Here is a 25,904-nt window from a genome sequence, read left to right on the forward strand (position 1 = left end):
CCACCTTATCCTCTGTCACCCCTTTCTCCTCTTGCCCCCAATCTTTCCTGGCATCAGGGTCTTTTTTTAATGAGTTGGTTCTTTGCGTCAGATGACCAAAGTATTGGAGCTTCAGCAGCTGTCCTTCTCATGAATATTCTGGGTTGATTTCCTTTAGGATTGACTGGTTTGATATCCTTGCTGTCCAAGGACTCTCAAGAGTCTTCTCTAGCACCATAATTCAAAAGCATCAATTCTTCAGTGCTCAAGCTTCTTTATGGTTCAACTTTCACATCCATACGTGATTGCTGGAAAAACCATAGCTTTGACTATATGGACGTTTGTTGCCAAGTAATGTCTCTGACTTTTTAATACACTGTCTAGGTTTGTAGAGCAAGCGTCTTTTAATTTTGTGACGGCAGTTACTGTCTGCAGTGATTTTGAAGCCTAAGAAAATGATGTGACACTATTTCCACTCTTTCCCCATCTATTTGCCATGACGTGATGGAACTGGATGCCATGATCTTCGTTTTTCTGAGTGTTGAATTTTAAGCCCGCTTTTTCACTCTCCTCTTTCACTTTCATCAAGAGGTTCTTTAGTTCATCTTCACTTTCTGCCATAAGGGTGGTGCCATCTGCATATCTGAGGTTGTTGATATTTCTCCTGGCAATTTTAATTCAGGCTTGTGAGTCATCCAGTCCGGCATTTCTCATGATGTACTCTGCATATAAGTTAAATAAGCAGGGTGACAATATACAGCCTTGACCTACTCTTTTCCTGATTTGGAACCAGTCCGTTGTCCCAAGTCCAGTTCTAGCTGTTGCTTTTTGTCCTGCATGCAGGTTTCTTAGGAGGAGGTCGGGTGGCCTGGTATTCTCATCTCTTTAAGAATACTCCGCAGTTTGTTGTGATCCACACAGTCAAAGGCTTTAGCATAGTCAGTGAAGCAGAAGTAGAGTCTTTTTTTTGGAATTCCCATGATTTTTCTATCATCTAGCGGATGTTGGCAATTTGATCTCTGGTTCTTCTGCCTTTTCTACGACCAGCTTGTACATCTGGAAGTTCTTGGTTCACGAACTGCTGAAACCTCAGTCAGTTCAGTTCAGTCGCTCAGTCGTGTCTGACTCTTTGTGACCCCATGAACCGCAGCACGCCAGGCCTCCCTGTCCATCACCAACTCCCGGAGTCCACCCAAACCCACGTTCATCGAGTCGGTGATGCCATCCAATCATCTCATCCTGTGTTGTTCTCTTCTCCTCCTGCCTTCAGTCTTTCCCAGCATCAGGGTCTTTTCAAATGAGTCAGTTCTTCACATCAGGTGATCAAAGTATTGGAGTTTCAGCTTCAGCATCAGTACTTCCAATGAATATTCAGGACTGATTTCCTTTAGGATGGACCGGTTGGATCTCTTTGCAGTCCAAGGGACTCTCAAGAGTCTTCTCAACACCACAGTTCAAAAGCATCAGTTCTTTGGTGCTCAGCTTTCTTTATGGTCCAACTTTAACGTCCATACATGACTACTGGAAAAACCATAGCTTTGACTAGACGGACCTTTGTTGGCAAAAAACCACTACACCGTTGTTGGCTGAAGCCTGGCTTGGAGAATTTTGAGCATAATCTAGCATGTGAGAAGAGTGCGATTGTGCGGTGGTTTGAGCATTCTTTGGCATTGCCCTTGGCATTGCCCTTCTTTGGGATTGGAATGAAAACTGACCTTTTCTAGTCCTGTGGCCTCTGCTGAGTTTTCCAAATTTGCTGGCATATTGAGTGCAGCACTTTCACAGCAACATCTTTTAGGATTTGAAGTAGCTCAGCTGCATCCAGCTGAACTACTCCACTCGTCCAGCTGAACCACCTCCACTATCTTTCTTCGTAGCAATGCTTCCTAAGGCCCTCTTGACTTGACGCTCCAGGACGTCTGGTGCTAGGTCAGTGATCCCACCATTGTGGCTATCTGGGACATTAAGAGCTTTTCTGGACAGTTCTTCTGTGTATTCTTGCCACATCTTCTTCATCTCTTCTGTTCCTGTTAGGTCCTTGCCATTTTTGCACTTTATTGTGCCCATCTTTGCATGAAATGTTCCCTTGGTATCTTCAGTTTTCTTACAGAGGTAGATAGGTTCATGTGTTCCATATTTTAGATCCCACAGGTACGTGGTATTGTATGATACTTGTTTTCCTCTTTCTGACTTACTCCACTTAGTATGACAAACTCTAGGTCCATTTGTGTTGCTGCAAATGCATTATTCGTTCTTCTTACGGCTGAGCGGTGTTCCACTGTATATGTATGCACCGCTTCTTCTTTATCCCTTCATCTGTTGTTGGGCATCTAGGCTGTTTCCATGTTTGGCTGCTGTAAATAGTGCTTCTGTGAGCATCCAGGTGTGTGTATCCTTTTGAATTAGAGTTTCGTCTGGATGTATGCCCAGGAGTGGGATTGCTGGATCTTACGGTAATTCTATTTTTAGTTTTCTGAGGAACCTCCTGATTGTTTTCCCTAGTGGCTGTACTAACTGACATTCTCACCAACAGTGAAGGAAGGCTCCCTTTCTCCACGCCCTCTCCAACATTTGTCATTTCTAGACTTCTCAGTGACGGCCACGCTGCTGGCACGAGGTGGCAGCTCGTTGTAGTTTGATTTGCATTTCTCTGATGATTAGTGACGACGGGCTTCTTCTCATGAGCCTACTGGCCATTTAAATGTCTTCCTTGGAGAAATGTCTGCTGAGGTCTTTTGCCCATTTTTGACTGGGCTGTTTGTTTTTTTATTATGGAGCTGTTTGTATAAGCCCTTGACTGTCACATCATTTCCTGTATCTATATTGATGATGACTTTTGATCATACTTACTTTTCTTTCTTTCTTTCTTCTACTTTTGTCTGTTCTTTTTTTTTTTTAAATAAGGATAATACAAGTTTTATAAAGTGAACTGGGAAGTAATTCTTCCTGTTCTATTTTCCTAGAAGAGATTGCATATAAGTGGTGTTAATTTTTAAAAACCATATGTAAAATAGATAGCCGGCAGGAGTTTGCTGTGTGATGCGGGGAACCCGGAGATGATGCTTTGTGACAACCTTGAAGGTTGGGAGGGGAGGGTGGTGGTAGGGGTTATAAGAGGGAGGGGACATGTGTATACCTATGGCCGTTTCTTGTTGATGTATGGCAAAAACCATCACGATATTGTAATTATCCTACAATTAAAAATAATACATAAAACAGATTGCAGAAAGAAAACCACGCTTGGCAGAATTCCGTAATCTGGGCCTGTTGTCACCGTTGTTCAGTCACCTGGTTGAGTCCGACTCTTCCCAGCCCCGTGGCCTGCTGCATGCCAGGTTTCTCTGGCCCTCACCATCTCCCAGAGTTTGCCCAAGTTAATGCCCATTGCATCGGTGATGCCATCTCACCCTTTGTCTCCCTCTTCTCCTTCTGCCTTCAATCTTTTCCAGCATCAGGGTCTTTTCCAATGAATCAGCTATTCACATCAGGTGGCCAAAGTATTGGAGCTTCTGGGCCTAGAGATTTATTTTTACTTTTTCAAATAATGATTTTATTTTTATTCAACTACTATAAAATTCATCAAAGTGGTGAATGGTTCAGTGCGTTTTGTATATTCACAAGATTGTGCAACTAGCATCATCACTAATTTTTGAAGATTTTCATCAACTAAAAAAGAAACCCTGTATTTATTAGTAGTTACTTCCCGTTCCTCCATCCCCCTAGCGTCTGGCAAACACTAATATATTCTGTCTCTTTATATTAGTCTATTCCAGACATTTCATACAAATGGACTCCTACGAGATGTGGAATTTTGTGTTTTTAAGGTCCCTCCATGTTATAGCAAGTATCAGCAGTTCATTGCTTTTATTATCAAAGACGATTCCTTTGTGTGGCTGTACCCACTTGTGTTTGTGTTTCATCAGTTGCACATTTTGGGTTGTTTCCACTGCTTTACGTTGTGAGTAATGCTGCTATGGACATTCATGTACAAAGTTTTGTGTGGAGTGTTTTCATTTCTCTTACCTGTGCACCTAGGAGTGGGACTTCCGGGTCACGTGGTAACTCGTATTTAACCTTTTGAAGAACTGCCAGACTGGCTTCCAAAGCGGCTGCGACGTTTTATGCCCACCGTGTCCCAGGCTGTCACCCCCACCAGGAGTGCACAGTGTCCCAGGCTGTCACCCCCACCAGGAGAGCACAGTGTCCCAGGCTGTCACCCCCACCAGGAGAGCACAGTGTCCCAGGCTGTCACCCCCACCAGGAGTGCACAGTGTCCCAGGCTGTCACCCCCACCAGGAGTGCACAGTGTCCCAGGCTGTCACCCCCACCAGGAGTGCACAGTGTCCCAGGCTGTCACCCCCACCGGGAGGGCACAGTGTCCCAGGCTGTCACCCCCACCGGGAGGGCACAGTGTCCCAGGCTGTCACCCCCACCGGGAGGGCACAGTGTCCCAGGCTGTCACCCCCACCGGGAGTGCACAGTGTCCCAGGCTGTCACCCCCACCGGGAGTGCACAGTGTCCCAGGCTGTCACCCCCACCGGGAGTGCACAGTGTCCCAGGCTGTCACCCCCACCGGGAGGGCACAGTGTCCCAGGCTGTCACCCCCACCAGGAGTGCACAGTGTCCCAGGCTGTCACCCCCACCAGGAGGGCACAGTGTCCCAGGCTGTCCACACCCTCAGCAGCCCTCGGGCTGCCTGGCGGGCACTAGTAGCGAAGGGTCTGCCTGTCGATGCAGGAGGTGAGGGCTCCGTCCCTGGGCTGGGAAGATCCCTTGGAGTAGGAATGACACCCCACTCCAGTGCTCTTGCCTGGAAAATGCCATGGGCAGAGGAGCCTGGTGGGCTGTAGCTCATGGAGCTGCAAAGAGTCAGACATGACTGAGTGACTGAGCACACGCATACACATCACCAACACTTGTCTATCTTTTTAATTTTAATCATACTATAAAATTTATTTTTAAATTTAACCGGCCAACCATGAAGTGAAGTGGTTTCATTTTAGCTTTGATTTGTATTTTCCTAATGACTTATGATGTTGAGCATCTTTTACATGATTATATACCATTTTATATCTTCTTTAGAGAAATATGTATTCAGATCCTTTGCCCACTTAAAGATTAGGTTGTCATTTTACTATTGACCTGTAAGATTTCTTTATACATTATGAACACTGGACCCTTACCAGATATTTCAGATGATTTGCAAATATTTTCTCACACTTCATGAAGTATCTTTTCACTATTCTGATGGTGTTATTTGAAGTAAAAAAGATTTTTATTTTGATGAAGTCCAGTTTCCCTGTTTTCCTCTGCACTTTTGGTGTCGTATCTAAGCATCCTTTACCTAATCCAAAGTCATGCAAATTTACTCGTGTGTTTTATAGTTTTGGCTCATATATTTAGGTCTAGGATCCATTTTGACTTCATTTTTGGTGTGTGGTAGGGTCCAATTTAATTTTTTTGTCTGTGGATAGCTACTTGTCCCAGCACCATTTGTTGGAAAGAGTATACTTTCCCCACTGAATTGCCTTGGCATATTTATTTTTTAAAAAATTTACATCATAAATATAAGGGTTTATTTCTAGATCATCAATTCTGTTTCATTGATCAATATGTCTGTCCTTTTGTAGGGGAAGTTTTAAAATCACAATATAACTTTCCTTAATAGTTATTGGACTATATTTTATATTGGGTGAGTTGTAGTAATTTGTGTTTTTGGAAAAATTAATCTATCTCATCCATGTGGTCTAATGCATTTAGAGCTGTCTGTAGTATTCCTTAATTATCCTTTTAATGTTTCTTGGGTCTGTAGTGTGGTACCCTGTTTCATTATTGATATTGATAATTTATATCTTCTCTTTTTCTTGGTCAGTATTGCCAGAGGTATGTCAATTTGACTGTGTTTTCAAAGAGCAAACTTTTTCAAAAATTGATTTTCTCTATTGTTTGTATTTTCAACTTTGTTGCTTTCTGTTTTTAGCTTTGTTGTTTACTTTCTTCGACTTGATTTGGGTTTGTTTTGCACCTCCTTTTCTAAATGCTTCAGGTGGAAGCTTAGATTATTGATTTGAGACTTTTCCTTCTTTTGTCAAGTGTTTAGTAATATAAATTCCTTCTTACAATTGCTTTAGCCATGTCATTCAAATTTGATGTCTTATATTTTCATTTTCATTCAGTTCAATATTTTATAATTTCCTTGAGAATTCCTCTTCGATACATTATTTAGAACTGTTTGTTTCCTTTGTGTTTGGAGAGTTTCCTGTCATCTTTCTCTTATTTGTCTCTTGTTTGATTTTATTAGGGTTAGAGAATATACTAAATTGGAAAAAATTTTCAATGCTTTTAAGTTTATTGAGACTTGTTTTATGGCTCAGGATATGGTCTGTCTTCACATATGTGTCGGGTACACTTGAAAAGAATGTTTGTAAAATGTTATTGTGAGCTGTGTGTATAAATGCCAGTTAAATCCTGTTGGTTGGTGGTGAGTTCTTTTCTATCCTTGCGGACTTCCTGTCTAGTTGCCTTATCAATGTCTGAGAGAGAGGTGCTGAAGTTCCCACTGGAATTGTGTGTTTGTCCGTTTCTCCTTTCAGTTCCGTCGGTTTTTGCTTCACGTGTGTTATGGTTCCTTTCTTGGCATCTACACATTTAGAATCGCTGTGTCTTCCTGATGAATCAATCATTTTATCATTATAATATGCCCCCAATTTTCGAAAGTTCTCTTAATGCCACTTCAGTTTTATGAAAGACCTATATTAGTACTTGTTCCCACTAACCAAAAGAAACCCCTGGTGGAATAATGCTTTTATGAAACAAGGTGAAAAGAGACGATAGTACTCAGCATTTGTTTCGCAGCAAGCTATTATGGTGGCAGTGTGCCCCCAAGCAGCAAGAGTGGCACTGCCAAGCTCACCCCTGGGCACTACACGAGCACCTCAGCATCAGACAGGCCATGACTCCGTCGTGTCTGGGAGCATCTGCGCTTTGTCTCCGTTTATTCTCTGTGTCTGTTAGCACATGGCCTGTGGTGATTGATTATTCTTCGCTGTGCCCCACTGTGGCTTAGGAGAGCTTCATCTGCGCTTTGTCTCCGTTTACTCTCTGCGTCTGTTAGCACACGTGTCCTGTGGTGGTCGACTGTTTCTTCGCTGTGCCCTACTGTGGCTTAGGAAAGCTTCATAGGAATGCACTGCCTTCAGACTGCAGGGAAACCTGTATATGTTCCTGTGTCTCTGGAGAAATTTTTTTGTTCTAATGTCTCCTTTATCTAATATTAATATAGCCACTACAGGTTTCATTTGATACATGTTTATATGATGTTTCTTTTTCCATGTTTCACTTTCAACCTGCCTATCTATCATGTGAAAGTCGCTCAGTCATGTCCGACTCTGCAACCCCATGGACTGTAGCCTGCCAGGCTCCTCTGTCCATGGGATTCTCCAAGCCAGGAGTGGGTAGCTGTTCCCTTCTCCAGGGGATCTTCCCAGCCCAGGGATCGAACCCAGGTTGGCTCTCCTGCATTGTAGGTGAATTCTTTACCATCTGAGCCACCAGGGAAGCCCAAGAACCCTGGAGTGGATAGCCTATCTCTTCTCCAGAGGATCTTCCTGACCCAGGAATCGAACCGGGGTCTCCTGTATTGCAGGTGGATTCTTTACCAGCTGAGCTACCTGCCTAAATTTTATATTTGAAATGAATTTCTTGTAGACAAAACATAGTTGGGTCATGTTTTTAAATTCAGTGGCTAATCTTTGTCTTTTAATTCGTATATCCAAACCATTAACATATAATGTAATTATTGATATGTTAAAGCTCACATCTGCCATTTTATTTATTTATTTTTTGTTTGCTGTTTGTTTTGGCTTTTTGTTTGTTTTCTTTTTCCTGCCTTCTTGGAAAAGAAATTCCACTTTCATTTATCTAGCTGTTCTTAAGTGGATCTCTGCTCCTTTAGTAGTTGCTCTAATCTTACTCTACGATAGACAGAGTGCCTGATGAACTATGGACGGAGGTTCGCGACGTTGTACAGGAGACAGGGAGCAAGACCATCCCCATGGAAAAGAAATGCGAAAAAGCAAAATGGCTGTCTGGGGAGGCCTTACAAATAGCTGTGAAAAGAAGAGAAGCGAAAAGCAAAGGAGAAAAGGAAAGATACACCCATCTGAATGCAGAGTTCCAAAGAATAGCAAGGAGAGAAAAGAAAGCCTTCCTCAGCGATCAATGCAAAGAAATAGAGGAAAGCAACTATGGGAAAGACTAGGGATCTCTTCAAGGAAATCAGAGATACCAAGGGAACACTTCATGCAAAGATGGGCTCGATAAAGGACAGAAATGGTATGGACCTAACAAAAGCAGAAGATGTTAAGAAGAGGCGGCAAGAATAAACAGAAGAACTGTACAAAAAAGGTCTTGACGACCAAGATAATCACAATGGTGTGATCACTCACCTAGAGCCAGACATCCTGGAATGTGAAGTCAAGTGAGCCTTAGAAAGCATCGCTACGGACAAAGCTAGTGGAGGTGATGGAATTCCAGTTGAGCTATTCCAAATCCTGAAAGATGATGCTGTGAAAGTGCTGCACTCAATATGCCAGCAAATTTGGAAAACTCAGCAGTGGCCACAGGACTGAAAAAGGTCAGTTTTCATTCCAATCCCAAAGAAAGGCAATGCCAAAGAATGCTCAAACTACCACACAACTGCACTCATCTCACACGCTAGTAAAGTAATACTCAAAATTCTCCAAGCCAGGCTTCAGCAATACGTGAACCGTGAACTTCCTGATGTTCAAGCTGGTTTTAGAAAAGGTAGAGGAACCAGAGATCAAATTGCCAACATCCGCTAGATCATGAAAAAAGGAAGAGAGTTCCAGAAAAACATCTATTTCTGCTTTATTGACTATGCCAAAGCCTTTGACTGTGTGGATCACAATAAACTGGAAAATTCTGAAAGAAATGGGAATACCAGACCACCTGACCTGCCTCTTGAGAAACCTGGATGCAGGTCAGGAAGCAACAATTAGAACTGGACATGGAACAACAGACTGGTTCCAAATAGGAAAAGGAGTACATCAAGGCTGTATATTGTCACCCTGCTTATTAAACGTATATGCAGAGTACATCATGAGAAATGCTGGGCTGGAAGAAGCACAAGCTGGAATCAGGATTGCCAGGAGAAATATCAATAACCTCAGATATGCAAATGACACTACCCTTATGGCAGAAAGTGAAGAGGAACTAAAAAGCCTCTTGATGAAAGTGAAAGTGGAGAGTGAAAAAGTTGGCTTAAAACTCAACATTCAGAAAACTAAGATCATGGCATCTGGTCTCATCACTTCATGGGAAATAGATGGGGAAACAGTGGAAACAGTGTCAGACTTTATTTTCTGGGCTCCAAAATCACTGCAGATGGTGACTGCAGCCATGAAATTAAAAGACACTTACTCCTTGGAAGGAAAGTTATGACCAACCTAGACAGCATATTCAAAAGCAGAGACATTGCTTTGCCAACAAAGGTCCATCTAGTCAAGGCTATGGTTTTTCCAGTGGTCATGTATGGATGTGAGAGTTGGACTGTGAAGAAAGCTGAGTGCCGAAGAATTGATGCTTTTGAACTGTGGTGTTGGAGAAGACTCTTGAGAGTCCCTTGGACTGCAAGGAGATCCAACCAGTCCATTCTAAAGGAGATCAGTCTTGGGTGTTCTTTGGAAGGACTGATGCTAAAGCTGAAACTCCAGTACTTTGGCTACCTCATGTGAAGTGTTGACTCATTGGAAAAGACTCTGATGCTGGGAGGGATTGGGGGCAGGAGGAGAAGGGGACGACAGAGGATGAGATGGCTGGATGGCATCACCGACTCGATGGACATGAGTTTGGGTGAACTCTGGGAGTTGGTGATGGATAGGGAGGCCTGGCGTGCTGCAGATCATGGGGTTGCAAAGAGTCGGACACGAATGAGCGACTGAACTGAACTGAACTGAACTGATATCTTATTCTAATCTACTGGTGTCATAATAGTATCAGTTCAAGTGACATATATACCCCTTATCTTCTTTATATTTCTTTATCCTCCCCTACTTATAATACAATTATCTCAAACATTTCCTCTGCATATATTTATAACCACATCATAGTGTGTTACAATTTTTGCTTCCATTGTCAAAACATAATTTAGGAAACCCAAAAGGACGAATAAAATCCACCTAACCTTATTTTTGGGCTTCCCTTGTAGCTCAGTTGGTAAAGAATCCGCCTACAGTGCAGGAGACCCAGGTTCCATTCCTGGGTTGGGAAGATCCCCTGGAGAAGGAAATGGCAATCCATCCCAGTATTCTTGCCTGGAGAATCTCATGGACTGTAGCCTGCCTGCCAGGCTCCTTTGTCCATGGAATCACAAGAGTTGGACATGACTTAGTGACTAAACCACCACCACCACCACCCTTATTTTTACTCTTTTCATTGTTTTTTCTTCCTTCTTAATGGTCAAGAATTCCTTTTCAAATCATTCCTTTCTGCTTAGAGATTTTCATTAGTCATTCTCTTAGGGTAGATAGGCTGGGGTAAAATTCTCCCAGTTACTAAGAGAATGTCTTGATGTTCCCTTCATTCCTGAAGGATATATCTCATGGGTGTAGGTGTTTGTTGACGGTTTCTTTCTCTGAGCACCTGGAAAGGAGTGTGCACTTCATTCTGGCCTCAATAGTTAATGATGAGAAATCTGTTTCACTCCGTAAGTAAGGTGCCAGTTTTCTCTTGCCACTTTGAAGATTTTAAATCCATGCTTAGTTTTTCTTGGTTTGACAATGAAATATCTTGTGGATTTCTTTGGGTTTATTCTGTTTGGTATTCACTCAGCTTCTTGAATCTATAGGTTTATGTCTCTTGCCAAACGTGGGGATTTTTCAAACATTATTTCTTTGAGTACTGTTCAGCTTTCTCTTCTTTCTCCTGTGCTCTGCTACTGTGATGTGTGAATGTCACATGTTTTGCCATTGTCACACAGGTTCCTGAGGCTCTGCTCTGATCTCTTGTTTGATTTTTCAGTCTATTTCTCTTTTTATATCGAGTAATTTCTCTTCTTCTCTTTTACCATCTATTGGTTCTTTCCTTTGTTGTCTTTATGGTGCCTTTCCATTGAGATTTTCATTTTGATTATTGTATTTTTCAGTTCTAAATTTTCCATTTGATTCTTCATTGTATCTTTTATTTATTTGATGGTACTATTTCTTTGTTGAGACTTTCTCTTTTTTTCATGTGTTTCAAATGTGTATACAATTACCCTTTGACATATTTTTACAATGGCTGCTTTAAAACCTTTGTCAGATACATCTGTCATCTTAGTGTTGGTGATCTCTGGGGGTTCTCCAGAGAGATACAGCAAACTAGACGTGTGTGTGTGTGTGTGTGTGTGTGTGTGTGTGTGTGTGTGTGAGACAGAGAGAAAGAAAGATCGCTACTGTTAGGGACTGGCCTGTGTGATTATGAAGGCTCTCAGGTCCAAATGTGCAGTAAGTGTAGCTTGGCAGGCTCGCCACCCAGGGGAGCCTGTGCTGCAAGTCCACTCTGAAAGCAGTAGAGGCCAGCAGGGCCGATGGTGCAGATAAAGTCTGCGTTCTCTTCTGGAGAATCTTCTCTTACTTCAGAGAGGGTCAGTTTTTTGTTCTATTATGTCCTTGAATTGATTGGATGAGGCCCACCACATTATGGAGAACTATCTGCTTTATTAATTAAAATGTTAATTTCATCCAGAAACACACTTGGAGAACCATCCAGAATGTTTGGCTAGACATCTGGGCACCCCATGGCCCAGTCAAGTTGACACATAAAATTAACCATCACAGCATCTAATTCTTTTGTTTGCTTTTTATTCTTTATTTATTTCACACCATCTATTCTTTTTTTTTTTTAAATTCAATTTGTTATCTTCCGGGTTCTTGTTTTGGCAAATGAGTGTCAGTTGAAACCTCAACATTTTCGGCATTATATTCTAAGACCCTGGATCTTATTTAAATGCTCTGTTTTATCTGGCTTCCTCTGACTTCTGCCAAGAGAAGCGGGGTTGCTGCCTTGCTACTGCAAGGTGGGCGTAGAAGGCTGGTTTCCCCAGATGGCCTCCACTGGCACGCTCTGGGGTGTTTTTCACTCTGCCGGTGGAGTGGTACTTCTGCCTCCCACTGTGCCTCTAGGTGCTTCCCTGGTGGGGAGGGTTAGGTGTGCCTCGTTTCTGCTCTCCACATGGTCCGTGCACATTACGGGGGTGGGGCATGTGTGGCCTCATTCCTGGGTGATGGTGAAAGTCTGACTTTCCCCTAGGGCCCCTCTGGCAGCAGCACCTCAGTAGGGAGCAGGTAATATGTCTCATTACTGCCGCCTGGGGGTGGAAGTCCAGGCTCTTTGTGTGGCCCCCCACTGATACCACAGAGGTAGGGTGGGGTGGGGGCCGTGGGAGGGATGCCCACCTCCCTGCTTGTCTTTCTCTGACATGTCCGTGGTTTGAGGGTGTTGGGAGGTTGGTTACTGCGTTGCAGTCTGGGGAGGGTGTTGTCTAGCTCCTCCTTGGTCTTTGCTGACCGGGGTGGAGGTGCCATCATGTTTTTTCTGCCCTGTTTGGCTGGAATAGTGCAGTCATTGTCTGTCTTACTAGGTGGCCCCCGCCCTGGCCCTTTGGTTAGAGAGAGAGAACGAGCGAGCGAGCACACACTGGCTTTTGTTGCTGTATTTTTTGTCTGTGTCTCTTGGCATTTCCAGCTTGTAGGGTCTGGGATATACGAGGGGAAAAAAAACAGAAACACTGGGAACTCATCGTGTGTCCAGAGGTCCCAGCTGATCTGCTTTCTTTTCTCCACTTTTTAGAGTCTTCTGTGAAATGTATATTTGCTCTAGATATAATGTTCAGGTTATTAACTGTACTCAGTGGGAGAAACAGGGAAGAGAATGTCTGCTTCATCTTCCCAGAAGTGCAAGTCCTTGTTTGCTTCTTGAGATGAGAATAGGGTACTTTGGCTACCGGCGGAAATGGTGCATTAGAGGGACATCGTGGAGCCAAACCCCTGACCGAGTGGGTGGGAGGAGCCGAGGCGGCAGCACACATCTCCTTTTCCCAGATGGAAGCTGGCTCTGAGGGTGCCCTTCGGGGAAGCTGGCGGCTTTGGCGGTCACTGTAGCCCGTAGATTGGAGTTCTGTTTGGAGCTGGCAGAGGTTGGTCAGCGAATAGGGGCAGCAAGCTAAGTCAGATGTCTGAGTGTCTCCTCTGGTCAAGGCCCGGGGTTCTCGGCGGCCAGCCTGGAGTCAGAAGCCACAGGCGGCAGGCAGGCAGGAGGGCTCAGGACTTGCAGGGGCAGAGCCTGCAGTTCCGTCCGGGCTGGCGGACACTGGAGGACAGCAGTCTCAGCAGCAGCACGGGGCGTCAGCCCGGCCTCGGAGCAGGGCCAGCATGTCCACTGCCTCTGTGCTGCTCAGGCCTGGCCCTTGGCTCGTGAGCTGCCTCTGAGCGGAGGAGCAGAGGGGCCTGGTGCTTGCCTGCCCACAATGCCCACCCTTCTTGGTTCACTTCCAGCAGCAGATTCGTGTGGAGAAAGAGGTCTTCCCCAGTCAGGGGCCTACAGGGGCCCCTGAAAACAACAACAGTGGAAAAGAATTGGATGGACAGGGCCTTATCCCTTGGTGGGCTGTGCTCTAAAAGCCAGAAGGCTTGGGGGGAGCCCCTCTGCATCAGGTTATTTAGACCCGGCCTGAGAGCGGGGTTCTGTCAGGCTCGGCTCCTCCCTGGGGGCAACAGCAGCGAGTTGCGGGCTTGTTGATGGGGTGTGGCTGCGTGCACTGTGCTGTGGGAGTGGCAGGAGACAGACTGGACCTGGACCTTGGCGACCCTGGGCTTCACAAAGGAGGATTGTCTCTAAAGCTGCCTGGTGTGTCCAGCAGCCTGGGAAGCGGAGGGGAGGTGTCCAGGTGGGGCACCCCGTGGGTGAAGCCCTTGGCTTCTCGGTGCTGCTGGGAAGGTCAGGAGTGCGAAGCTCTTTGGTCCTTTGGGGGCCCCAGTCCTAGAGGGGGCAAGGGCAGGCAGGTGTAGTCTGGATTTCCTGTCTGGCCCCACCCGTGCCTGACTCTGCTGGTGTGTGAGAAGCCGGGGTGCTGTCCTGCCCACCATCCTGCTCGTCTGCTCTTGCTTCCAGACCAACGACGCGGCTGGCAACACCTGGAACTGGCTCTACTTCCTGCCCCTGATTATCATCGGCTCGTTCTTCATGCTCAACCTGGTGCTGGGCGTGCTCTCAGGGTAAGGGGCCTTGCTGCTGCGCGCGCCTCTGTGTTTGCAGGCCAGGGCCGGGTGATGGGCCTAGACGCGGCCTGTGTGGTATGGGGGAGGTGGGGCCCGGCCTGGCCCTGGGTTGGCTGTTCTAGAGCCCTGAGCTCTAGCCAGCCCGCCCTGGGGCTGCCATTTGACCTCTCCCCTGGCCTCCTTGCCTCTAGCTCTTGGCCTTCACCCCGGCCTCTGAGTTGGGAGGGGCTGCTGCTGCCTCTCACCTGGATTCCTGGTGGGGTTTCTGCAGGAGCAGCCCCGGGTGTCAGAGAGCCCTCGGCTGCGCCACTGGAGAAGGAATGGAGCAGCCCTGGGTCTGTGCCCCAGCCCCGACCCCTGGCTTACCCTCTTCTCTGGGCACCTGTCCCTGCTGACCTCAAGGAGAGGACGAGCGAGGGCTCAGGGCAAGGGTCCCTCCTGGAGAAAGGGGCTCTGACCCTCCTGGGGAGAGAGGTACAGCAACCTGTGGCCCACCACGCCCTCCTGGCCTGAGGCCAGAGCAGTGCCGTTGGCTTCAGGAAACCACCAGGGCTGGTGTCTGGGGCTTCCATCCTTTTCCGGAGCCGAGGAGGCTGTGTGGACAGAGTTAGAGGGCGTCTGGCTTGGCCTGCCACCCTGCCCCACCTGGGCATAGATCCCTGTAAAGCTGGGGGGGAATGTTGCCATTGCCCTGTCCTGAGGTAGGCTGGGGAGAGCCAGGGGGACCCAGCGGGCAGCTGTCCTCTTGTCTGAGAAGGTGCCGCCACCGAGAGGGCAGCGTCTGGGCTGGCGCTCTGCTCGGCTCTGATGTGTGCTCCCACTTCGCTCCCTCCTGTGAGGGTCTGATTGTCACTAGCATGCCTTTCTGAGCCTCTCCGCCTGGAGCAGCACCGGGGATGGTGGGAGCTCCCTGTCAGGTGGAGGCTGCAGTCTAAGCTGCAATGGGGAAGCCATGGGAGGCCTGGGCTCAGAGGAGGATCTGGGGAAGGGGCAGCTCCATTGAGATGCAGGGGGACCAGCTTGGCAAGGAGGGTCCTGCAGGCAGAGAACTACTGGAGTGGAGGAGCAGAGAGTGTGAGGCCTGCGATGCAGGGAGCTCAGGGCTGGAGCCACTGTGAGCCAGCCACTCCACTCACAGCCCTTCCTCCCAGAGGGGCAGAAGCCTGTGGAGGGGAGGCTCACAGCCGCCCCCAAGCAGTGGGTGCCTGGCGGCTGGGTCAGCCACTGCTGATGACTCTCAGGCCAGCCGGGCAGTGTGGTCTCGCCCCGTCCTGCCCTCAGGCCTCTGCACTCAGGTGTGGCCAAGGGGGCTGGCCCAGTGGGGAGACTGTGAGGGGCCCTGCATCTCTTTAGTCTGGATTTGGGCGGGGTGAGAGGTCCAGGAAGGAGCCATCCCCTCTCATGGCCAGGGCTGAGGTGGCTCAGACCCTGATAGACGGTGGTCTCAGGCTCGGGGTCCATCCTGGTCGGAGCCGAGCTCTCTCCATTGCCAGGGCTGTGAGAGGAGTCCAGCCTGCTGGGCCTGCCCCTCTGTCGAGCCCAGAAGCTACTGCTCCTGAGGGAGAACAGGTATGCTCTTTTGCCCCGGGAGCACGCCTGCCTGCACTTTGGGCGCCTGAGCTAAGGTGTGTGCGCGTGTGGTGTGTGTGGTGTGTGTGTGCAGGGCTTCCTTCTGGCCCTTTGAGCCTAGAAGCTCAGCTGAGGTGGGGCAGGTGCTGAGGGCTCCGGGCGGCAGAGGGACCTCATGACGCTAGACGGTCTCCCTGTCTCTGGCTGCCCTGAGCTGATCTGGTTCCTCCCTGCCCCTCCTTCTAGCACGGCTGAGGGTCTGAACCAGCCGAAAAAGAAAGGTGACAGTCCTCTCGAGGGTTCTTGTCCATGAGCTCCCTGCACATCTCTGTCCAGAGGACAGGGCCCCGCACTCAGAGGGTGTGCGCCCAAACCTGCTCTAGGCCGGGGGTGGCGGAGCCTCTCTCGGGGCACTGGGGAGCTGTTCCTATGTACTGCAGGGGCCTGGGCGGGAAGTGTTTGCCTGGGCCTTGTAAGTGCTCAGGTGGGCAGAGGCCAGGGTGGTGGGAGCCGCCGGGAGGGGTGGCCTGTGGCCCGCTGCCCCTGTCCCGGCCTCTTCCTGGTTCCTGGTGCCTCTGGCTATACAGGTGGGGCCTGTAGGTGAGATTATACCCACCTGATCTGCCTCCTGCCCTGGCTTTGCCCATCACAGAGAGTTTGCCAAGGAGCGTGAGCGGGTGGAGAACCGCCGGGCCTTTCTGAAGCTCCGCCGGCAGCAGCAGATCGAGCGGGAGCTCAATGGGTACCTGGAGTGGATCTTCAAGGCCGGTGAGGACAGGGCTGTGTGGCGCTCCTGGCCTGGGCTCTGTTGGTTCCCTGCCCCCACTCCAGGGCCCTGCAGGAGCGAGCTCTGCTGGGGTGGGGGCTGCTTGCAGGAGGGCCACGTGAGGGGGGAGCAAGCCAGGCCCTCTTCACGGCACTCTGTCTGTGGGACACACCAAGGGCTCTGACTAAGTGGAATGAGCTCAGCCGTGGCCACAGTGGCTTCTGAAAGTGGGAAGGCCAAGCAGGCAGGGCCTCGCCTCCATTCTGCTGTGTTTCTGGGGGATGAGCCCTAGCTGGGGTGGGCACGGAAGGGCTCTGGCCTGAGGCTGTGTCTTGCTCGCAGAGGAGGTCATGCTGGCCGAGGAGGACAAGAACGCAGAGGAGAAGTCCCCTCTGGATGGTAGGTGGCTGCTGCCGGCGCTCCTTGCCCGGCCTCGGCTTTGGGGCCGCGGGGCCGCGGCACGCGTGTGCGCCTGCATGTGCTGCATGATGCCTCTGCTCTGCCGGGTGCCTGCGTGTCGGAGGCGGGCTCTGGTGGGTCAGCAGCACGTGCGGTCAGCTGGATGCTCCTGAGGGGCTTGACCAGAGGGGGTGGAGCCTGCGGTGGGCTCAGCCCGGGGTCTCAGGAGCCTGTGCTCACAGCACAGCCTGAGAGCCATGTTGTCCAGCATGGTGGCAGACTTGTGACTGGGTGAGCTCGCAGGTGCCCCTGTTACAGTGAAACAGAAGTGAAAATCCAGTCCTTCAATCTTCCTCAGCTCGTTTCAAATCATCCTAGAAAGTTCTGTGGGACCGCACTGCTTCTAGAAGGCTGCGGTTTTAAACCAAGCTGTGTCTGACCCCAGGGCTCAGGATGGTGCTGACCCCAGCTTGCCCTGGAAGACCCCTAGTGTAACGTGGGGCCCCAGAGCAGGGACAGGGCCGAGCACAGCCCCAGTGGCAGGAAGGAAGGCTGCCATCTTCATGCCCGCTGCTCAGGACAGGACCAGACAGGGTGCCATGCCTGCCATGGTCTCGCGGGGCCCACATCTGGGGCCTGAGCAGGTCTCACTGGTTCCTCCGCAGCCTTGAGCTCATCTCTCTTATCTCACCTGGCCTTGGAGTGCGGGCTGCTGGGGCAGCCGGCTACAGCCCTGGCCTTTCCCTACTTGGAAGTTTCCTGGTCTCCATGGTAGCCAGGCCTTCCCTACGGACATCATCATGGAGAAAAGGACAAGCAGGACCTCAAAATCCCTTGTCCCTTTTGCTCTGAGGACCGAGAGGGGCCATGGGGGCCAGGCATCGTCCTTCCTGCCGCCAGCCTTGTCTTCAGGACAGGGGACCTGGAGAGGCTGCTGGTTCCTGGAGATTAGGGAGTGGGCAACTGAGAGACAGCCCAGCCCTGCGGCAGATCGGCAGCCGGGCTGCACTCATGCCGTCTGCCCACCCTTTGTTTAAAGCAGTGTTGAAGAGAGCAGCCACCAAGAAGAGCCGAAACGACCTGATCCACGCGGAGGAGGGAGAGGACCGCTTTGCAGACCTCTGTGCTGTGGGTGAGTCTGTGGGAGTGTGCTGTGTGGAGCGCACCCACTCCCTCCTTGCCACGCTGGCTCTCCTCCTTCCCTTCCTCCCCCACGTCCCCCACCCCCGCGTCAGCCAGCCAGCCCCAGGTCCGTGTGTCTGCCAGACAGCAGGAGGGACAGCGCCCGGGGCAGAGATGTCTTCCTGGGGCCAGGCCCTGAGGTGGGCTGCGCGCACGGCTCCTGGAGTTCTTCTTGGCCTCTTGCTCCTTCGGTTCAGCACACTGCTGGCTTGCGGCTATTCTTGGCTCTGCTGTCCTGTGTGGACTGGAGACCTCTGGCACATCCCGAGGCTGCGGACTGCGTGTGTCACTGCTCTAGGGACCGAAAGTTTCTTTTATCTCTCTTGCAAGCTCTGTGTATCTTCCATATTCCTTGGGTCTGCTGCCTCTGAGGCCTTGGCTTCATCTCCTGCTTCTCAAAGAGTGAAAGGGAAACCTGGTTCTTTCATCTCTTTAGTTCCTGTCCTCTTAGCCTGGTACCAGAATCCTGGCACCTGAAGTGCCTGGGCCTTTCCCCTGAATGCCCTGAGGTTGTGCACTCTGTGGCAAAGGAAGTCTCGGCCCTGGGCCTCCACCTTCGGCAGCATGGGGAGGGGGTGTACTTGGCAATGACCGCTTTGCATTACGGGCACCAAGTCAGGTCCAGGCTGCACCTCCTTGCTCTCCAGCTGTCGCAGGTGGACTTGAGTTGAAGGACCTGCTTCCCGTTACATTGTGACATTTGGAAGACTGAAATCTAAGTCATTTGTGTATTTGTTTATCTATTTATACTTCCCATTCTCTGTCCTCAGTAAGTCCATGTCAATAGTTTGGGGTTTATCCTTCCCATTTTTAGATGCTCATCTCAGATAACACTCATACCACCCTCCCGCCACCGCCCCCCCCCCCCCAACCAAAATCACTGCAGATGGTGACTGCAGCCATGAAATTAAAAGACGCTTACTCCTTGGAAGGAAAGTTATGACCAACCTAGACAGCATATTCAAAAGCAGAGACATTACTTTGCCAACAAAGGTCCGTCTAGTCAAGGCTTTGGTTTTTCCAGTGGTCATGTATGGATGTGAGAGTTGGACTATAAAGAAAGCTGAGTGCCGAGGAATTGATTCTTTTGAACTGTGGTGTTGGAGAAGACTCTTGAGAGTCCCTTGGATTGCAAGGAGATCCAACCAGTCCATCCTAAAGGAAATCAATACTGAATACTCATTGGAAGGACTGATGCTGAAGCTGAAGCTCCAATAGTTTGGCCACCCGATGCGAAGAACCGACTCATTGGAAAAGAGCCTGATGCTGGGAAAGACTGAAGGTGGGAGGAGAAGGGGACGACAGGATGAGATGGTTGGATGGCATCACTGACTCAATGGACATGGATTTGGGTGGACTCTGGGAGTTGGTGATGGACAGGGAGGCCTGGCGTACTGCGGTTCATGGGGTCACAAAGAGTCGGACACGACTGAGCGACTGAACTGAACTGAAACCACCCCCCGCCCCGCCCCACACATACACATACACACATGGACACATACATGCTGTAGACTTTTGGGGTCTTTTCATATTACAGATATCCAGTTCCAGTTCAGTCGCTCAGTCGTGTCCGACTCTTTGTGACCCCATGAATCGCAGCTCGCCAGGCCTCCCTGTCTATCACCAAGTCCCGGAGTTCACTCAGACTCACATCCATGAGTCAGTGATGCCAGCCATCTCATCCTCTGTCATCCCCTTCTCCTCCCGCCCCTAATCCCTCCCAGCATCAGGGTCTTTTCCAATGAGTCAACTCTTCCCATGAGGTGGCCAAAGTATTGGAATTTCAGCTTCAGCATCAGTCCTTCCAATGAACACCCAGGGCTGATCTCCTTCAGAATGGACTGGTTGGATCTCCTTGCAGTCCAAGGGACTCTCAAGAGTCTTCTCCAACACCACAGTTCAAAAGCATCAATTCTTCGGTGCTCAGCCTTCTTCACAGTCCAGCTCTCACATCCATACATGACCACTGGAAAAACCATAGCCGTGACTAGACGGACCTTCGTTGGCTGTATAGTTTCATACAAAATTTTCTCATCAGTGCCTCTTGGAACACCCCCCCAACCCTGATCAGCTGGTCTAATTAGAATTTGCTTCTGTGTGGGGTTCATAGTGTCCATGGTGTGGTGTCCACTACCCTGTAATCAGCTGCTTAAACATCTGTCTTTGCTCGGCAGAGCTTTTGCCCCCGTGGGCTGGGTCCCAGGAGCAGGCTGCTGCAGGGAGGGTGCGCTGGCACCTTCCAGGGCGGCTGCTGTCCAGAGGGTCTGTGACCACACGTTCACCCTGGTGCAGAAGCACCTATGTTCTTGTCCTGCCTGGAGGTTGCAGCTACTCTCGACTTTTCCCAGTTTGAGGGGAATTTGATGATTATAAGGTGGTATTTTGTGGCAATTGTAGTTCTCATTTCACTCACTACTAGTGATTTTGAACTTCTTTTTAAGTGTTTGTTTCCCATTTCAATTTGGGTGTTGGTGACTTTTCATGTACTCTGTACGCTTTTCTGTTGGGTTGTTTGTGTTTGTTAATAGGAGACCAATATATATGGTGGATTTGAATTTTAATTTTTTTCAAATTTATCATGAGTGTTAATATTTAAATGGTCCCTCTATTCTTATTTTACCTAAAGTTTTTTTTAAAAAAAGTTTTTATTGTGATTTTGTAAAACGAATTAGGGAGGTAAAAAAATCTTTTCCTGTAGCTTGGAATAGTTTAAATAACACCTAAATTATCTGTTCTTTAAAGGTAAAATAAAAATGTGAACCCATCTAGCTAAGAAATGAAAAGAATGTGTTAGTCAGTCGTGTCTGACTCTTTGTGACCCCATGGACTGTAGCCCGCCAGGTTCCTCTGTCCATGGAATTCTCCAGGCAAGAATACTAGAGTGGGTAACCATTCCCTTTTCAAGGGGATCTTCCCAACCCAGGGACTGAACCTCGGTCTTCCACATTGCAGGCAGATTCTTTACCGTCTGAGCCACCAGGGAAAATAGTATGGACCGGTGTTATATTTTGAGGAAATACTCCATTTTGTTGCCTTTCAAGCTTGTTTCTATAGAACTGCATGTAGAGCTCTCTTGTATTCTTCTCCTCTCTCCTACATTCAGTTCTCTGCTGGTCCATTCACTTAACAGATACTAAGTGCCCAGATGTGTTGGGAAGTGCCCGAGGCATTGAGCAAGATGCAGAAGCCTTCATCTTTGGAGTTTCCATTCCAGTGCTAGGTGTGAAAAGGAAAAAAGTAGAGAAAGAGGGGGTTCAAAGGGTCTGAGGGTGTAGGGGTTTTAAATAGAGTGGCTACAACAGGCCCTGAAAAGGTCACCTTTGAGTAAAAAGCTGAAGAAATGAGCAGGTGAACTTACCAGGGCACAGAGCATCCCCGAGACAGGTGAGAGGACCCTGAGGCAGCAAAGTCCAGGCGGCCTGTGTGGCTGGAGCAGAGTGGAGGGCTGGGGCAGCAGGAGAGGAAACAAGAATGCCAGGGGGGCTGGAGCCCAGCGTGGACTCTGCCAGCCATGGCGGTTTGCAGAGGAGGGTGGCATCTGGCTTCAGGAGGGCGCTGAAGACTGCCCGCCATGCAGAGAGGGCAGGGCAGGACCAGGCCCAGGGCTGCTGTGAGGACCCCAGTGCTGGGGGCGGGGGTACTAAGCAGTTGGATTCTAGATCTATTTTGAGGACAAGCCCATAGGATTTCTGATGAGTCGGATGTGGAGATGAGACAGAGAGAGACATCAAGGACAGCTCTGCAGGGAGTGTCCACAGAGGAGCCCTGCCCAAGAGGATGGGACTGGAAACCCATGCATTTTGGGGGACAATGACTAGAATTTGGTTCTGAGTTTGTGCTGAGTTTGAGATGCACGTTGGAGATGTAGTGGGGTGTCAGCTGGGCACTCTATGTGTCAGGGGCTGGCATTCAGGCTGCAGAAGGCATTTAAAGCTCTGAGACCGACTAGATTGTGTCGAGTTTGGTTTTGCTTTTTTCTGGTTGTCAGTATATTTATCTTTGATTTCTAATTTCTTAATTAGGATCATGTAAGCTTAGTATGTATTAATGATGGTTTAAAATAAACAGATTGTAGATTTCCTTATATTTTTTGTTTTCATTTTTATTATTGTTATTTTTAGTCATTATTAGGTTTATCTTTCTACTTTATTTTGATTTATTTTATTATTATTTTTCTAACTTCTTAAAATGTATAACTTGTTCTTTTTTCTTTCTTCTTTAACAGTGAAAGCAGTTAAGGCTGCATGTTTCCCTCTGCACAGAGCTTTGTTATGATGTCCCCTCTGTACTGGTTTCCAGATAACAATTTTTTTACTCCTCTTGAGGCAAAGGTTATCTGGGAACGTGCTTCTGAGTTATAAGCAGCAATATTTTGACCATCTTTTTATTATGTCTAATTTTATCAGATAATGATTGGGAAATGTGGCCAGTAAATCTCTATATTTAGAAGTTTTCAAATTCCAACCTTCATGACTGACTTTAGAAAGTTTCATTGACAGAAGCATGCTCTGTGTATGCTCTGCTTTTGTGACTTATCAGGTTATATGTGTGTCTCAAAGTCAAGTTTGTTGATTGTGTTTTCCAGTTCTTTAGGTCTTTATGTTTTATCTAGTAGATCTGTTCAGTTCTGAAAGAGGTGTTTGGAACATTCTCACTTCATTTTTTATTAATAAGTTTCTTTTGTATTTTTTTCTTAAAATTGTGTGTGTGTGTGTGTGTGTGTGTGTGTGTATGATCGGAACACATCATGAGATCCGTCCTCCTACATTTAAAGTGTGCGGTGGATTACTGTTGACCGCAGGTGCTGCGCTGGGCAGCAGGTCTGCAGAGCTTGTCCATCCCACTTCACTGGAACTCTGTTCCTGTTCACAACTCCCCAGTCCCACTCGGCAGCCCCTGGTCACCACTGTCCCGTCTCTGGATTAATGGATTTCACTATTTCAGATCCCTCATCTGCGTGCAGTCATTCATGAAGTATTTGTCTTTCTGAATGTAGCTCATTTCACTTGGCATGACATCCTCAAGGCCCATCCATGTGGGCACATATTGCCAGATTTCCTTCCTTATTAGGGCTGAAGAGTATTCTGTGGTATGTATAGATCACATTTTCTCTGTCCACTCAGCTGTCGGCGGGCAGTTAGGTTGTTTCCATGTCTTATCTGCTGTGAATTGTGCTGCAGTTTACATGGGAGAGCTCGGATCTCTTCAAGATCCTGATTTCAGTTATTTTGGAGACCTTTCTTTCTATAGATGCAAATACATGCTGTGCTCACTCAGTCGTGTCTGACTCTTTGTGACCCTGTGGGCTGTAGCCCGCAAGGCTCCTCTGTCTGTGGGATTTTCCAGGCAAGAACACTGGAGTGGGTTGTCTGCCCTCCTCCAGGGGATCTTCCCAACCTAGGGATTGGATCTGCATCTCTTACGTCCCCTGCGTCGGCAGGTGGATTCTTTACCACTACTGCCACCTGGGAAGCCCAAGATAGAGAGCCAGAGCTAGAGCTAGTCTCCCCGCAGCCGGCTTGCTGGGTCATCAGGTGGTTTTAGTTTTCACTTCTGAGGAGCCACAGTGCTGTTCTCCATTCACGTTCCCATCAACAGAGCACAAAGGTCTAATTTTTCCGTGTTCTCAGCAACACTGTCTTTTGTCTGTTTGGAAGCAGCCATCCTGACAAGTGTGAGGTGCTAAGTCTTGTGGTTTCGACTGGCATTTTCCTGATGCTTTCTTGTGTATGTCTCATGGCTTTTGTTTACATATTTGGCTGCTATATATTTTTATGGCTGTTACATCTTCTTTGTGAGCATGTGTTTGATCATCACACAATACCTTCTTTATCCATTTACCTCCTCCACTGGACAATTCCTTGTCTGCCAGCAAATGTCTTACTTTTCATTACTACCATTATTTTTGGGTTTTAGTTCGCATTGCTTGGTATCTTTGCTTTTCCTTTCATTTTCAACTCTTTATGACATTAAGTATTTTAAATGTTCTTCTTACAAACAACATTTAGCTGGGTTTTGCTTTTTTTAACCCAGTCTTATGGTCTCTGTTCCCAATGGGGGAGTCCAGCCTGGTTAGTGTAAGGGTTGGTGTCCGTGACTTCCTCCTCCTCCTCCTCCTTTGATATTTGGTGTCGATGTGTGATACTGTGGTCTCTCTCTTTCCTGCTTTGCTCTTTGACCAGGCTGCTGTTCATCATGATCTCCCCTCTGCTAATTTCCGATTCTTCCTGCTTATGTTCCACAAATGATGACGTTCCATCCCTGCTCCCAGAATTAGAAACATTTGCTTTCCTATTTTCATGCTTTTCTACCCTCTTACCACCAGGGTGTGGTGTTTCCATAACTGAGTTGCTGGATTTCTCATGCCTCTGCCCCACCCTCAGCCCAGTAAGTATTTGCAGCATTTCCCTCCTTGTTCCCCACTCCTGGTGGGAGATGTCTTGGGGACTTACTTCCTGTGTCTGCAGGCCCTGTGGTCACCCCGGGCAGGCATAGGCCTGCCTGGCCTTTGCACTGCGCGGCCGCGCGGGTGCTGTCTCCTCTGCAGTCTCTGTGTCCCACGGGGTTTCGCTCCGTCTGGGCTCTGCTGTCTCTCAGTGCTCCGCTGGGCGGCGTGTGGGTGAGTGACTGGCTTCTGCACACGCTCAGGCGTCCTCTGTTGTTCTCAGGACAAGAGAGCTTTTGCTGCTGTGGTTGTTCTCTCTTGTTCTGTGGGGATCACTGTCCTGTTCCTAGTGTCCTGGTTGCAGATATGGCCCCGCCTGGAATGCCCTCTGCCTGGGGTCTGAAGCCCAGGGGGCCTCTCAGCCTGCAGCTCAGGTCTTCCTACTCGAGGAATTTTTTTTCCATTTGTCCAGTTATTTAACCTCCTTTCCTTTTTCTTTTTGCTCCTGGAATTCCTGTTACTTTGTGTTACCTCTTCCTTTGCTCCTTTGTGTCTCTCAGCCTTTTCCTTTGATTTCTCCCTCCTTATATTTCCTGTATATGTTTATCTAAGACATTGCGTTGCTGCATCTTCAGGCTCCTAGTTTGGGTTTTTAAGAGTGAACTTCTTTCCTCTCATCTGCTGAATGATTTGGGAGGAGTTTTATTTTCTCTCTTTGTTTTATTTTGGTTATTTTAGCTCTGTGCCATATCTGGGACCCTGTAGACTTTGCTCCAAGTCCCCAGCAGAGCCCAAGGGTCTCCTTGCACTCGGGGCCTCAGGCTCTACAGGTGGTCTGCTTCCCTCGGGTCTGGATATAGGGCCTGGCACCTCCTGGGTTCCCCCCAGCTCCATGCTGGCTGCTGGTTGAGGCCTGATGGGTCAGCCTGCATGGCTTTCCTTAACCCCCAGAACCCCATGAGACCCCATATCTGTTTCCAGTGAGGACTCTTCAGCTGCGAGGATGTACCAGGCACGTGCCTATTGGGTGGACAGGGTTCACGTCCACACGCCTGGTGTCCAGTCCACATCACTCTGCCTGCCATACCAGGGAATGCAGCCGCTGAGCAGGCGCGTCCTGTACTGCCTGCCTGTCACCTGTGATCTGTGGCCTGTGCCCTGGTGGGATGGTGGGGGCAGGGGCAGGTCATGGTTGTCCTGTGTTCTCTGCCCCACTCAGGGCAGTCATCGAAGGGATGGTGCTAAGTGGGGCTGATGCAGACATTATGTTGGCTGATGAGACCCTGCCTGGGCACAGTGCCAAGACCCCACGTGTGCCCAGGCACCCATGTCATTCCAGCTGGGCTTA

The 25,904-nt window shown here is 48.6% G+C and overlaps 1 protein-coding gene across 1 annotated transcript in view; it reads left to right on the top strand.

Moving 5' to 3' along the window:
* The window catches only part of CACNA1B (calcium voltage-gated channel subunit alpha1 B), a 216,485-nt gene that overhangs the window by 56,742 nt on the left and 133,839 nt on the right, over nt 1-25,904 (top strand). Inside the window, exons 7-10 of the mRNA XM_070799820.1 lie at nt 14,149-14,252; nt 16,477-16,592; nt 16,933-16,989; nt 18,032-18,121. Coding sequence (XP_070655921.1) covers nt 14,149-14,252; nt 16,477-16,592; nt 16,933-16,989; nt 18,032-18,121 — 367 coding nt within the window. The remainder of the gene's footprint in view (nt 1-14,148; nt 14,253-16,476; nt 16,593-16,932; nt 16,990-18,031; nt 18,122-25,904) is intronic.

This window comes from Bos indicus, chromosome 11, assembly GCF_029378745.1.
Source record: "Bos indicus isolate NIAB-ARS_2022 breed Sahiwal x Tharparkar chromosome 11, NIAB-ARS_B.indTharparkar_mat_pri_1.0, whole genome shotgun sequence".
NCBI lineage: Eukaryota > Metazoa > Chordata > Mammalia > Artiodactyla > Bovidae > Bos > Bos indicus.